Source organism: Telmatherina bonti, assembly GCF_933228915.1.
Source record: "Telmatherina bonti genome assembly, chromosome: 12".
In the NCBI taxonomy this organism is placed as follows: Eukaryota; Metazoa; Chordata; class Actinopteri; order Atheriniformes; family Telmatherinidae; genus Telmatherina; species Telmatherina bonti.
In genome coordinates this window covers 29,818,107-29,832,612 of record NC_136610.1, presented here as the reverse complement: position 1 = coordinate 29,832,612, position 14,506 = coordinate 29,818,107, and the positions used below count along the sequence as shown (strand labels likewise).

The window sequence follows — 14,506 nt, the reverse complement described above, 5'->3', positions numbered from 1 at the left end:
AGCATGACATCATTTGAAACCTTGTCCAGTACAGCAGGGCAAACAGAGAGGCAATAGTTATGCATACTGGTAATCTGTTGGTTTGGGCTCTTGTTGCTCTTATGCCACACTGGTCATTAACTGTAACTGATCTAAAAAATATGCTGAAGCTGTGAGTAAATTTGCATCAACACAAATGTCCAATTTCCATTAATATAAATCAGACTTGAGCCCAATAAATACCACAACAACGCAACAAATACAAGAGTTTTTGACGCAGGATGAAAAATAAATGGAATTTGTTGTCAATCAGACATATTCCAAGTAAAGGCAAAAGGAAAAAAAAAAACAGATAAAACTGATTTTTCTTTTGGAAGCAGAGGTCATCCTAATATCAAATTATATTGCAAAATCAATTAAATACCTAAATTCAATGGATGTTCCTGGAATCACTGAAATTTGTTTCCCTGATTATAACTGGGTGTTTGCCAGACTGCCAACCTATTTTTCCAAAAACAGCTATAGTTGAAAACAAGCTTGATGAAAGTAAACTGAGACAGCTTCACTTGGTCACCTGGAGGTCACTGAGAGTTAATAAGGATTCATCCCATTAAGAACAACCTTATCTCAGCAAAACCTGTTCGTTGATGTGTACATGTAGTCATGAGATATGATACCATTTAGGTGTTTGAAAATAATAAATATAAATAAAATAAATGTTACATTAGATCTCTGGCTCTGAGTTTTTAAATAATTAGCTTGTTTTGTCCCACTTCTCAAAGCCAAACGAGTAAGCTAGCCAACTGGCAGAGGCAGCTAATGCTAATGCTATTAGCTAGTCATGAAGTACAGTCAATAGTTAAAGTCCATTAACAAATAAACATTTTCAAAACTTAGTTATCAGAGTGGCAACTTTCTTCACGACTGTATTTCTCTTTTTAATCTATCTGGAAAAGCACAGCTTTTATCATAAAGCTTTGGGAACTCAGAGAACTACAATAACATTACTCTCCACTCGTTTATTTAAGACTAAGTGACTTTGGAGGAGTGAATGCTGGTAGGCTTGTTTTACCAAAGCATTACACTAAATATTTTCTCAAGCTTAAGTTCAGTGTGGTGAACATGTACTCCTGTCACACAGTGCAAAATCACATTATTTTGTGTTTATTTGTTGACATTTTAGAACTGTAACACCCATCTTGCTTCATTTTAGTTTGTTCCGATTATTAACGGTGTGGGTTTTTAAGTTCTGTAAAGATCTTCAGGTTTAGTTTCCTTGTTTAGTTTGCTGTGGTAGCTGGAACAGCTTTCTTTCCAGAATGGGAAATGAATGGCACAGCCTTGTTTTTGTTATGTTTGCTGGTTTTGTAAAGTTTATGTCCCATATTTAGTCCTTTCCTGTTTGGGAGGTAGCATCCCACCTTTATGTGTGATGTCTGACTTCATGTATTTCTTTTTGATTGCCTGCTCTGTCCTGATTGTTACCATCCGTGTCTCATCAACCCCTGTGTGTATATATACAGTCCTGTCTCTTCCCCTTCCTCTGTTTGTCTCTTTGTTCTCTGTCTTCCTTGTCTGCAGCTTACACGCCTTGCAAATCCCAGAATACTGGTTTAGATTTGTTGTCATTAAACTTGTTTTGGAGTTTACCTGCTTCTGTAGCACTTTTAGTTTTTCTGTAAGTTTGTCCTTTAAAAAGCCTTTAGTTTCCCAGTTCTGCCACCTGTGTCCAATACACAGCCCTCACTCATAATCTATACCCAAACAAACACAGAGCAGACTTCAAAAAGAGGGACGAAGGGAAAAGGGAGGCCACTGCCGTTGCATTTCAACCCACATCTAAAGGTTGATGTATGCCATGCACCACAACTCCAACTTCTGGACTTGTCTGTTTGGGTAAAACAGCAAATCTTTCTCTTATGGGAATTTTTCTTGACAAATATTGTAATATTCCATGCTGTACAGAAAGGAAAAATGAAAATTTTCACTAAAAGAAGAAAGAAAAAAATGTAGATGGTAAATCACCAAAATTGCTATTTATTTTACTTAGGCATAAAAGTTCTCCTTCAGATCAACAGAAAACATTGGAAAAAAAATGTATTCAACAGGCTTAGTTTTATTTATTTTGACTAGAGCACGTTCTCAAGGTTTGAAACCTTTCATGCCACAGAAAAATTAACCAGATTTGAGCCAAAATTGCAGTCAGAGCTTCAGTCACCAGAGGTTTTGTATGAACACGTCTTCATCTCTGACTGGATATATACCTTTTTTATTAAAGTGTCAGGGGACAAGTGCTGAGTATCATCAGCAAGAAGTAACCGGCTGATGAGAGCGGAATAGATCAGGTCAGGGTATAAAAGAGGGTGAAGCCCAGTGAAAGAAGATGGTGAAGACTATAATCTTTGCATAATTTGGATGAACAACGCAGAGTTCACCCCCCTTTCTCAGATGTTTCAAACCTTAAATATCAATAACAGGGAGAGAGAGAAGCTGTACAGAATATCTCCTCAGTAACAGGGAAAGCACATTACAATAAGTCACCACAAGCTAATTTTACCAAACTTTAACATAAATTACAAGAGACAGATACTTGTTTGCATGACAGCTGGAGCTGTCATGGTAATTTAAAAAATTCCTCAGATACAAAAGAAACGCGTCTTGAAGTGCAAATTATACAACTTCCCAATGTCACAGATAATTTTGTGCAAACTTGCTCAGTTTAGCATGTGAAACTTGTGGCTTAAGTCTGTTAGAAACTGATGGCACAGGAACAGCCATGTTCGTATCATCTCATGATCATGCCAAACCTCACCTGAAAGGGGAATGTGAGACTCACCTGCTCTAATATAGTATTGATCCTGTCGACCTCACAGTCAATCACATAGCGCTTTTCCTGCCTCCTGTCCATCTCCTCAATGATGCGTCGGAACTCTGCTGCGTCCGTTGTGCTGCTGACAGAGCGAGCAGTCACCTGCCAGTTGTTGGCTACCGCTGCCTCCATGATGGCCTGCAGTATAGAGAAACCTAGAGAGAAGGGGAGAAAAACCCAGAGGATTAAAAACAAAAGAAACTAGCCGAGATTAGCACTTCCGGCAGAACCGTGTGGCTCCTGAGGTATTCTAAAGAGATTTGTGGTTGAATCCAGAGGTTAAAAGCCATCTCATTACAATCTTCCAAAATCTGCAAGCCCACTAAAATATGATCTAGAGTCTGAGCCTTTTGTGCACATAAGTGTGTGAATTTACATTAGCATATTAAAAAGAAAGAGGACACAAATTCTATCTCCATATTTTAAAAAAAGATCACTTGCTGATGTTATTACACTTGGCATCAATTAAATTATGGCATTTAGCTCAGCCACATGTTAACTCTGACAGTGCTGTGAAACACGCTGCTGTCTCTTTCTCCTTGGAGGATTGTGCCAACACATTTAAAGATAAAGACGATGAAAGATTCATCCTGGCCGGCGTTAGAAAGAGATCATTATGCTACGAGAAGAATGGAGAATGAGCCCTTCTAATGATTAATTCACACGTGAAATATTTTCATTTAACAGAGCACTCAGAAACACTGTGGTCAAATCGCATAACACAGTATGAATAATGTAGACCTATTTCTGGAAGGATATACTGCATGTAGCACAAGCTGAAATAAAGAATGGCTAAATGTGTCTCCAGTGTTGAAGTAGTGATGGTGAACACGAAGGTTATTAATGAAACCCAAACACACTGCTAGTATTTTGTTTAACCAAGGACAAAGCAAAAAATTCAAACAGAATGTTAAATTACGTTCTTTTCCATATGCTTTTATTGCATGGGATGCGGGTTATCGGATATAGATAGAAGAAAAGAAAAGAGACTTGCACTGTTCCAGATTTTGGCTGACATGTACAAATTTTTAAATAATGATTAGCATCTCTTGATTTGACTGCATATTAGCTTATTGCCTGCCACAGTCTGGAGAGCAACAGACAGAATTTAACACAATTATTTTATTTATTTTCTATGTGAGCTTTTTTTTTATCTCAATGAGTCAGCTGCAGAAAGCCAACAAAGTCTGCATAAATACAAAAAAAAACAAAAAAAACAACCAAAGCTATAACAAGAAACACCCCCATGTGACTTTTATTCTCTGCTTTTTGCATCGTCCACCAGTTTCCAACCTGTCTGAATGGTGAAGGAGCCTTTGACTTGGTAATGCTCCAAGACTCCTGCATTATGTGTGTCTGCATTCCCGGTGTGCCATCACTGCTGCAGCATACAGCAACATCTCAACCACATGACCTTTCGCCGCACAGAACAGAGCACCGGACCCCACCACACACTGCATCATGTGTCCCGAGGAGACGTGGCATACTGCCTGGAGACATCTCCCATACCAGACTTCAAGGTTACAAAACAACCCAGTTATCAGGTTGCATCTGCAAAGAGCTAGCCTGTTTTTTATGAATGTAACTTGTAGCAGAAAACACTCATGTGAGACTGTGTATTGAGGGTATGAAGAGATGCACGTGCATAGAGGTCCCTCTGAGGTTTCTGGGTCACAGGGCTTAAAAAAAAGCAACAACTAACCATTGAACATACAAGATCCGAGACATTTTACTGAGCTGGCATGAGAGCAACATATAACAGGTTTGACTGTTAAATACTTAATTTATTCTTTACTTTTTAATACCATAACTATTCTTAAAAAAAAAACAAAAACAAAGAAAAAGAAAACAAGCTCTGAGCAAAGCAAAGAAACACATCAAGTAAAATCACGTTTTATTAGAACACGAGCAGAGCAGCAGTGGCAGTTGCTATACTTCCTCACATTTTTCCACCTAAAGCAAAAGTTACAGAAAGCAGGTCTGAATAACATGGATGCATTATTCATTTTCCTAAGGCATATGCTCAGAACCTCAGCAACCATAACTCAGCTGGATAGCATGGCAGTCTTCCCAGCAGTAAAAGCTTCTCACATTAAGAGGTGTCATGCAGATTAACTGGGTCAAAATGGTCTCTGTTGGTTTGGCAACTCTTGAGAAGGCTGTTAAAGGTAAAAAAAAAAAAAAAATGCCACTGAGTCCGTTAGCGCACGCTAATCACATCATGTGTTTGACAGGCATAAGGGTTAAAACGATGAGACATGATTGGATATTTGTGTCAGAGCTACAGGTACCAATTTGTTGAGGGTGGTTAAAAACACTGATTCCTGCTGCTTGACAGGCACTATTATGAATCTCAGAACATTTAAAATGACAAAAGAAGCAAACTACTCACAGGGGAGTGCTGTGGGGATTTAGGGCTTGTCTTATGTACGTATCTGTAGGATTGTGCCTGAAAAATGTCCATTTTGTATGACTTGAGGGGCAATAGAAACTACAAAAATTGGGAGCGGGAAGCAGCGTTCTGTCAGTCAGATTAGAATCACGGAGGTTTTTTTTTTCACAAAAATCGCTGATTTGCGCAACATTTGTCTCCTCCAGCAAACCCCGAACTCTGCAGGAACAATTGGATTCATTTAAGATTCAGAGAAGATTCCATGCCTGCCTAGTTTTACATTTGTATGGTAATGAAGAGATGGAATCTGGTGGTGGTAAATAGTCTGTCCAGAACTGGATTACTTTACTCCTGTGTTCTTCATTTCTTTTTTCTAAGTCAGCGGAAAATTTTTTATTTTATTTTCCTTTGTGATTTAAACTTCAAAAATGAAAGTAGAAAAATCTTCCTTGAGAGCTTAACTTAATCTGATAGCACTGACAAGACAGAAAACACCATCCTCATTACCACAAGTGTGTAAAAAAAGAAAAAAGAAAGCTACTTCTCTGTAAAGATTTACATCTGCCACTCAATTTTCTTGGACCACAATCTATTCCCAGCCTCAGCCAATCAATGAATCCATCCTCATAAACAGCACTAGAGACCCCCATAAATGCTTTTGATAGTGATATTTATTCCCAACATAGAGGAAAGCTATAAATCCCATGCACCTCTTTGCCAACCGGAGCCCCACAGCTGTGTTGCATCTGAAAATGTAAAACAGTCAACTACATAAATTATAGAAGAGAACAACATGGTTTCCTTATCACCTCCTATAAATTGCTACAGTACAAATGCAGCAGCTTTTGCTGATCAAGCTCCTCAGAGCTAATCATACCTCTGAGACAGGGAGATGTTTCCCATGCAGCAAGTTACATGGTGATGCACCGCAAAAAGAACGGTACGATGCAACGGACATGCATTTTTGCATGCTGTATAATATTCTGCAATTGTATTAACTGAAGTTACCCAATCCCATACATCTGTTTTTTCAGGGATTCTTTATATTCACATGGTACATGCAGTTTGTTATCATTTTTCCAGTTGTAAGTGACATTGTTGTTAAACTTCATCAAAAGAAAAAATAATTTAACTTCCAGTAAGGCCATGTCTTATTCCACACATAAACCAAAATACTTGTTTATGACCAGTTAAGCCAGTTAGAAATGAAAAAAATAATTCAAGAAGTCATGAAGCATTTTGCTTTGCACAGCTTGAATTTTCTATATTTCTGTCATGACTGGCCATCTAAATAGAGACTAAACAACTTTGCACACACAGATGAACAAACATAATTTACTATTTATACATGTAACTGTAAATAAGTTGATTGTTTCAATCATCCAACTTTTTTGCTTCTATTTGTTAATGAAGAACCAAGAAAATTAAATGAAACACAAGACGACCAGGTTAAAGTGTGTGCCTGCTTTGCTGCTTTTTTTTTTTTTTTTTTAAAATTATTGCCACGTTTATAAATTGTTCTGTTTTAATATGACAATCATCATTCATGGCTAAATATGGGAGAAGGAGTCAGCTTGTGTATGAACAGATCCGACTTTAAAATCACTGTATACCACACATGTTCTGAAAAAAAATGATGGAAGGAAGTCTCACCAGTAATTACAGTGTAAAATATAACTATCCTTATTAATGTATAAAATACTGTCTTTGAAATGTTGCTTTTGGTATCTCTTCATTTAAAGTCTCTCTGTTTAATTCAGAAAAACAGAGATTTTTTTTCTTTTCAAGTCAGTGCAATGCTAGGCGTGTTGCATTGACTTGAAAACAAAAGTTCTGTTTTTCTGAATTTACGAGATAAGGTTTACAAAGGAAAAATCAGTCTTTTGGAATTACTGTACATACATTTAATATGCAACAGCTTATTTCCGTGGAGCATACTGTATGTAACTAAGTGATCTCGAAGAAACGTGGCCAGGTCCAAAATATCAGATGGAGTTTTACATCTGAACAAGGGCAAAGTCCCCAGGTGTCTTTGCAAAATGGACAAACTAAATGATTCTATCAATATAACTTAGAGACAAAAGTATTTGCCAATGTCTCAATCCCAAAACAAAATTGAAATAGGCTAAACTAAAAAAACGGGACATGTTGGACCTGCCCTGGATCGAGTCTGTGAATAATGATAACGGGCTTAGAAAATACAACAGCGTTAATTCAGAAAAAAAAAGCTTCTTTTTTTTTTAAGTCAATGCAATATGCTTCCGTACAACACACTTCTGTACTCATGAAGATCGAAATAATAAGTAAAGTTGTGGATTCACTGACTATTGATGGGGAAAGAAAATCCACATTTATTGCTGGTTAATATCATAAACATTGTCATCGCTTTATCCACAACGTTTTGAACATATTTTAGACATAATTATCAACAGAAAATGAACTGAAAAAGTGAAATATTCAAATGAAATTATAAGAACAAATTATATTAAATTAGATCAAATAAAATCCAATCAAACTTTATTTATACAGCACTCTTCATACCAAAGCAGCTTTACATAATAAACACAATTTATAAAAACATATAAAAAAAAGCATCATGTATTCAAGTTAAAAACATTACAATTCCAAAAAAATGCACCTGTTAATACATTCCTCATCAGACACACATCCTCTCTCTCTCACACACACACACACACACACACCTGCAATGAAGTAATATGAAAAAAAACCCAAAACAAATATTTTATCAAACTCCAAAAACAAATTACAAACAAGGCAAAGACTTTGAGAGACTGAATTTTATTTCTGGATTCTGTTAAAGTGCCTCCACAGCTGCGTTTCGATGGTATGGCAATATGGCAATAAAAAACCTGGTAATGGAAACCCCTACATTTTGAAAAAACCTCTCAAATGTTGTTCACAAGTTATTATGCTTTCGTGAGGTGGTTTTTCAGACATGTCGTTATCGAAGGATATCACAAAAATGTCACGGAAATGCTTGTTTTGCACGTACATGTCACTAGATATGATGTAACCAGTTCTTGTCAAATAAAAAGTGGTATTAAGGAACGAGGGGGAAAGGAAAACCTTGTTACAAGCAATTTAAAAGAAAAATATAATCACCATCCTCGATAGTAAACAACAGCAAAATGCAGAATTTTACAAGGAATTAAAAAAGGAAATGAGGAAAGAAGGCTTTGAAAAGTGAAATCTCATGGGACGAGATTTTACGAGAATTACAGTTATGAGCTAAACATGTTCGAGATTTTTAAACACAAAAAGCTGCTCATAACACTCATCTCTATATTCAGTAGCCACATGTGCAGTGTCTTTCCAAAAGTCTAATTTCAACCCATATCATCCAGATTGCAACTGGAGTGAACATAGGAATCAGTTAAGATGAAGGAAACAAGCCAACATGAGAGTGGGAGTGTCAGTGCCAGTGGCGCAACCGCACGTCCAGGCCCCAAGTCACTTTCTGAATTTGTTAACGGGGTGTTTTCACGCTTGAATGGGGTGTTTAGTTGCTTCTTAATCTCAAATACCCTCTTGAAACAACTCTAGGCCAACAGTTTGTGGAACAGTGTATAAACAGCTGCGATGGGTAAAAACTCAATTATTTCTGCATTTTCCTGCTATCAAATCCAGACGGAGCCTAAAGACGCCCTGTGTGCTTATAAATCAGAGCTGTTGCGAATGAGATGTTGTGGCAGTGTAGCGTACAGTGGCTGAGTGAAAGCTGCAGTCCTCTTCTTCGTCTGTGAACCGGATCTTAACAGGATGAGTTTTGAAGCGTCACCCGTGGCGGCTCAGCAGTAATTGAATTGAGTTGCATCTAATCTCATTGCCCAGCTCCTTTGGTTCCCTGCCTCTCATTAGAGTTTGCCGCAGAGTGTCACAGGCCTTGGTTTCACTTTCTCTCCCTATCTCACACCCCTCTCTCATATCTCAGGGCTGATCTGCGCTAACTAGGCAATTGAGAGAAATGCTACAAATTCCACTAAGCATGAACCTCAGTTTTATCTCAAACTGCCAGCTTTACAGACACAGCTATAGCATTTGCTCACATTACACTCTTATCATTGGCTTTATAGTAATCCTGAAGTAGAAATCTACTTATCTAATTAAAACAATGAGATATAAGTAAACAAGTCATCATTAACCATGTTGTGGTACAAAATAAATGATGGAAACCAAAACAACCTTAAGCCGCAAGGAGGGAAGGATGAACAGTAAATGTAATACCCATCAACAAAAGATCAAATCCGAGAGAGCACCCCAGAAAAGAGGTCCTAGCCACTGAGCCAGCAGTAAATGTGGCTGCTCTCTGCTGTAATGTGCCAATCCTCTGGTAAATGATGGTCTCTGGCAGCCTGGAAAGCCCCGTTAAGCACTGTCCAGGCTCTCACATGGAATCAGAAACAACTGAGCTGAAACCACAATGATAACATTTTTTTAATGTAATTGCCATGTTCATGCAGTATCGAGCCAACTTCACAGAGTCGATGCCAACTAACTTTACAGATGCAGTCCTGTTAAGGACTTCCTGAACAGCATTATTCTCTAAGGTTATCAAGCCAAATTACTGTCACAAATATTCTATTTGACAGTCATTTAGCAGATGCTTTTATCCAAAGCGACTTACATACCCCGACAGGTACATCGAGGGGCAACTTGATGTTCAGCATCTTGCCCAAAGACACTTCGACACATATTCAGAAACCCAGGAATCGATCTCCCAACTTTCCAACTGACAGACGACTGCTCTTCCTCCTGAGCTACAGCCACCCCAAAGATTTCTACTCAGGAAATTATTTCACAGATATTTTACAGTGGCAGACAAATAAAGATCTCAAAATGTGGGCAAAATACTTTTTGTGCAGCTGGATGTAACCAAGTTTTACTGATATGGATCATGTAACCATGTTGCCAGATCTTTAGATTCTATTCAGATTTGTATACATTTCCAAACATAAAATGCATGTTTCTCTGGATGTAATGTAATAAGTGTGATGTGTGTGTGTGTGTTTAAAATGGAGGGATGGTTGAGGAATAAATCAGTCAATAGTTTGTCTTACGCTTCATTTTGTTTTGAACTTTTGCTTTCAGGCAGCTCACTCGAAGCTTCTGAGTCCCACGCTGCAGTTTTTGGGCAACGCCAATCAATACAAGCCTTAGAGGACAAAATAGATGCAGCGAAAGAGGATTTTAAATTGATCAACAATATTTTCTTCAACTTTACTGGTTGGTTTTGGATTCTGAATCAACAAAAGGAATATAGACTGCCTAAATTCAGATGAAAATTAAGCCTGTCACATTTGTCTTAAGTGCTTCATGGTAAGTGAGGCTTGTAGAGTCTGAGATGTAGCTTTTGGATTTTTACAGTTTCTTTGCATTTTGCATGTTCTGAGTTTAGCCTTTCGCCCTAAGACTGCTGGGATAGGCTCCAGCTTCCCCGCGACCCTGAATTGGATTAAATGGTTAGGCAGATGAATGAATAAATGAATGTTCTGAGTTTAGAGAAAACTTGCCAGGACATCCACTCCTCGAAAGACCAGCAACTATCTTTAATGTTTTTCATCTGTAAACTGTAGAATGATGAACTCCAAATAGGTTAATTGCCCTAAAACTGTTCTCAGCTTGAAGGACGACAACCATTGCTCTGCTAAGATCATCGCTGATGTCTTTCCTCTGATGAAGCCCAACAAACAGAACGTCTGATTTAGTAGAGGTGATCATTAAGGTCAATATTTACAATTATGCTTGTTGATGATACATTAAGAATAAAAATAATAATAATGAAGATGATTTCTTGACATTAAAGATAAAAGTTTAAAACTTTCTTCATCACAAGGCTGCACACGTTGATGCAAATATACATATTGCATTATGACTATAGAAGATTTAGCTTCTATTCAGCAAAACTTCCTTTTCTGCTCAAATAAAGCTGGATTTACTTTAATTGGTGGCCTTGGAGCAAACTGGGGAGCTTTGAAACAAAAGATGAGAGCTTTCTTTAGGATAAGGAGACACACGCAAAGAAAATTCTATTTGAAATTCTCAAGATGTAAAAGTCTCGCCCCTCATTAACTCTGTCTCTAAGTTCTTATTTAAGATATTTCAACAAATTCTTTGTCTTTATTTTTTTTTAGGTAGCCAGAAAAAAAAAAAAAAAAAAAATCCTTTAAGGGCTTGGTGAGTGAAAAGTGCCTCTGGGCTGAGTATGCTCACAGAGCACTTTGGACCCTTATGGAAGAGATCAAAATCTTGGGCTTTGGAGAAATATTTTTTAATATCACCTCATTGTTTTATGTGAAGTATAGACCAACAGACTTTCTAAAGTAGGGTAAGTTTACTGGCAATATTGGACTATTGAGACCACCAGCAAACTACACTTATAAACACCAACATCACACTGAAGAGAGTCAAGCTGATGTTGGATAATTGTCTCAAAAAGAAATTTGTCTCACCTGTTATAGCCTTTAAATATCTGATGATAAACCGTGGAGCAAAAATGGCTTAGAAGCAGACTGATTTAACTTAAAAAAATAAAAATTGTTATGGAGAACATGCTTTTTTCTGCATTTCTAGTTGCATAGGACCATTACAGCGACAGAGCAGATATGTAGCAAAAGCCAAAAGTAGCCAAAAAGTAAGCAGCTACAGTTTTAATGGGGTTTTAACATTATTCCTACAACCAAAGCCTTTTCGCTGCCAAGTGTTGTCCTAATCAACAAGACAGCACATGCAAAATCAAACAGAAGCAACATGCTGTCTGTAGCTTCACAAGAGGGAGGAGAGGAGAACATTTCCACTGTGAAAATCCACCCACAGTCTTTTCAAAGCTCCTCCATCTTTTCCTGTCAGTTATTGTTCCCCCTCACACACACTACATGCTGTGACATATTGGCACATACTGCACAACGAGGGGGCACAGGCACTAACACACGCAAGCAGAGATGTGTATGCGTGTGTCTAAAGGGACTGATCAAGTGCTGCGCCGACGTCTCCGGGGCAGCTTCGGCTAATCAGCTGAAACGCAAAGAAAAATGACAAAACGAAGGAGGACCTTTGCTGAAAAAGTTCAAATGTTCTTCTCTTATTGTGTTTGCTCTCAAGGATGACATCTAAACGCTATTTGTTCTTTCACACAAACAAATGTTCCCTCTGACATAAAGTAACATCAAAGCAATCCTCCTCCTCTTACGGCTGCTTGGAGAAAAGGCCAGGACGGTTTGTAATCATGAAAAAAGGAAGCTCTCAGCTGTAATTTCATGGCCGTTGAAGCCAACAGTGGGCAGGTGGTAAAATGGCTTTATTCCAGGTTCAGTTAAGAGGACACAGAAAGAGCAGAGGGGTTTATTGTGTGCTTATTGCGACACATGATAGCCCTCATTTCGTGTTTTCTAAGGCACAGGTGCTTGGCTTGTAGTTTTTCAAGGGGGGGGTTACTGAATTACACAGGTTGCCACTGCAGGTTGGACACTGTATATTGGGATGTCACTTTGGCAGTGATACCGGTTTATGTGTGCAAAATAAAAAGAGATGGAGAATGCCGGTGATGCATAGCTTCATCCGTATTTCTTTAATATTATTCTTCTGGTGCATTTTACGGCTTCTCTGATGTGCCCTTCCTTGTCAGTGTGTCCAAGCTGATTTATTCTTCTGATGCATGCATAATTTAGTTGTTATGAAGCCGCCGTGAAGGAGAGGCCCACAAAAGCACAACAGGCATATATGTGTGTGCATGAATGTGTAAAGTCTCAGCTGGGTGCAACTGATATACCATTATTATGGTTGTGATGGGACCACAATGCTGAGGAAACAAACTGCGGTGTGTGATATAGACGCGGTTGCAGTAAGGAGCTGGCATTCACACTTATCTCACACTGTGAGCAAAAAGTAGAAATCCCACCATTGTTGGAGGCAACACTGCACTTAACAAGACATTATTTGTGTTAGGAGTCATAATAGCAGAAAAAATGACTTGTGCAACAAATTGAAATTGGAGAGAAAGCGTCTGAAAAGGTAAAATAATGCTTTGGTTTCTTAAGCAAAAAAGATAAAGTGCAAATTGCAGAGGGAGAACACATAAAAACAACACATGCTTAAATGGTTATACTGAAAAAAAAGGAGCCGTTTCATATTTTATTTGTGTTAAATATCTTTAGCATGGACAGCCTTTCAGTAATGTTTCAAATGCCTTGGCTTTTTCTATTTATTTATTTATTTATTATTTTTTTATGCTCTGCACAACAGCAACGCCAAACCACAACAATCTAATTAAAGGACAGACTTCGTTTGGTTTGCCATCAAAGCTATCCAGGAGAGCAGCGGGAAGCATGTATTGTTTCACTCGTTTCGGGAACAAAGGAGACTGTCTCTGGATAGCCAATTAGAGGGATTGCTGAAGGATAGGGAGCAAAGTTTTTCTTTAGTCTTTCTCTTCGTTGTACTGTAGCTTGGCAGAAGCCATAGGAGGTCTGAGGGACTAGGTGTGGTCACCCCCCCATTCACAAGCCTCCTGCTCCTGCTGGCCCAACATTCTGCCAGGACACATAAGGAGTTATGAGGTTTAATCCAACTTTTTGTATGATTCAGCCAGAAAAACACCAGTATGATTGGTTAAATACCCAATACTGATATTGCCACCCATTTAGGAGTTAAAATCAGTGTTAGCCCTTGAGCAAGGCACTAAAATGTAAATTGACACCTCTGGTTTAGGGGGTACTTGTCTGAAAAATTATTCTACAGGATCAACAATGTTCAGAAAAGGGTCGAGAACCCTTTTCTTGTACATCAAGGATGACTAAAATGAAGAACCAAATTTTCCAATCAGGATTAATAAAGTAAACATCCATCATCATTTTCCGCAGGTCTTTCTGAATACATGCAGTTGTACATTTTGATCTGTCATTCCTGTCCTCTCCACCCCAACCAGTTGAGGCAGATGGCTGCCCTCCTTGAGCCGGGTTCTGCCGGAGGTTTTCTTCCTGTTAAAATGGAGTTTTTTCCTTCCCACTGTCGCCGTGTGCATGCTCAGGATGGGGGATTGGATCGAAGTCATGATTTGATGCAATCAGTTGGTTTCTATTATAGGATATGTATGACTGGCTTGAATTGATGTGTATGTAAAGTGCCCCGTGACAACATTCCTGTGAAGTGGCGCTGTACAAATAAAGCTGAATTGAATCATCATCATCCTCATATTTCAAGTAGCTACCAGTACAATAAAAACACTGCACAGGAATTCCGAAAGTTTTATC

General features: G+C 38.3%; 1 protein-coding gene across 2 annotated transcripts in view; it reads right to left on the bottom strand.

Annotated features, from left to right (window-relative positions):
- The window catches only part of gria3b (glutamate receptor, ionotropic, AMPA 3b), a gene marked incomplete at both ends in the record, with an annotated part of 97,526 nt that overhangs the window by 46,148 nt on the left and 36,872 nt on the right, over window positions 1–14,506 (bottom strand). For both annotated transcript variants that reach the window (XM_079250460.1, XM_079250461.1), the window contains one exon: window positions 2,816–3,003. In XM_079250460.1, coding sequence (XP_079106586.1) covers window positions 2,816–3,003 — 188 coding nt within the window. The remainder of the gene's footprint in view (window positions 1–2,815; window positions 3,004–14,506) is intronic.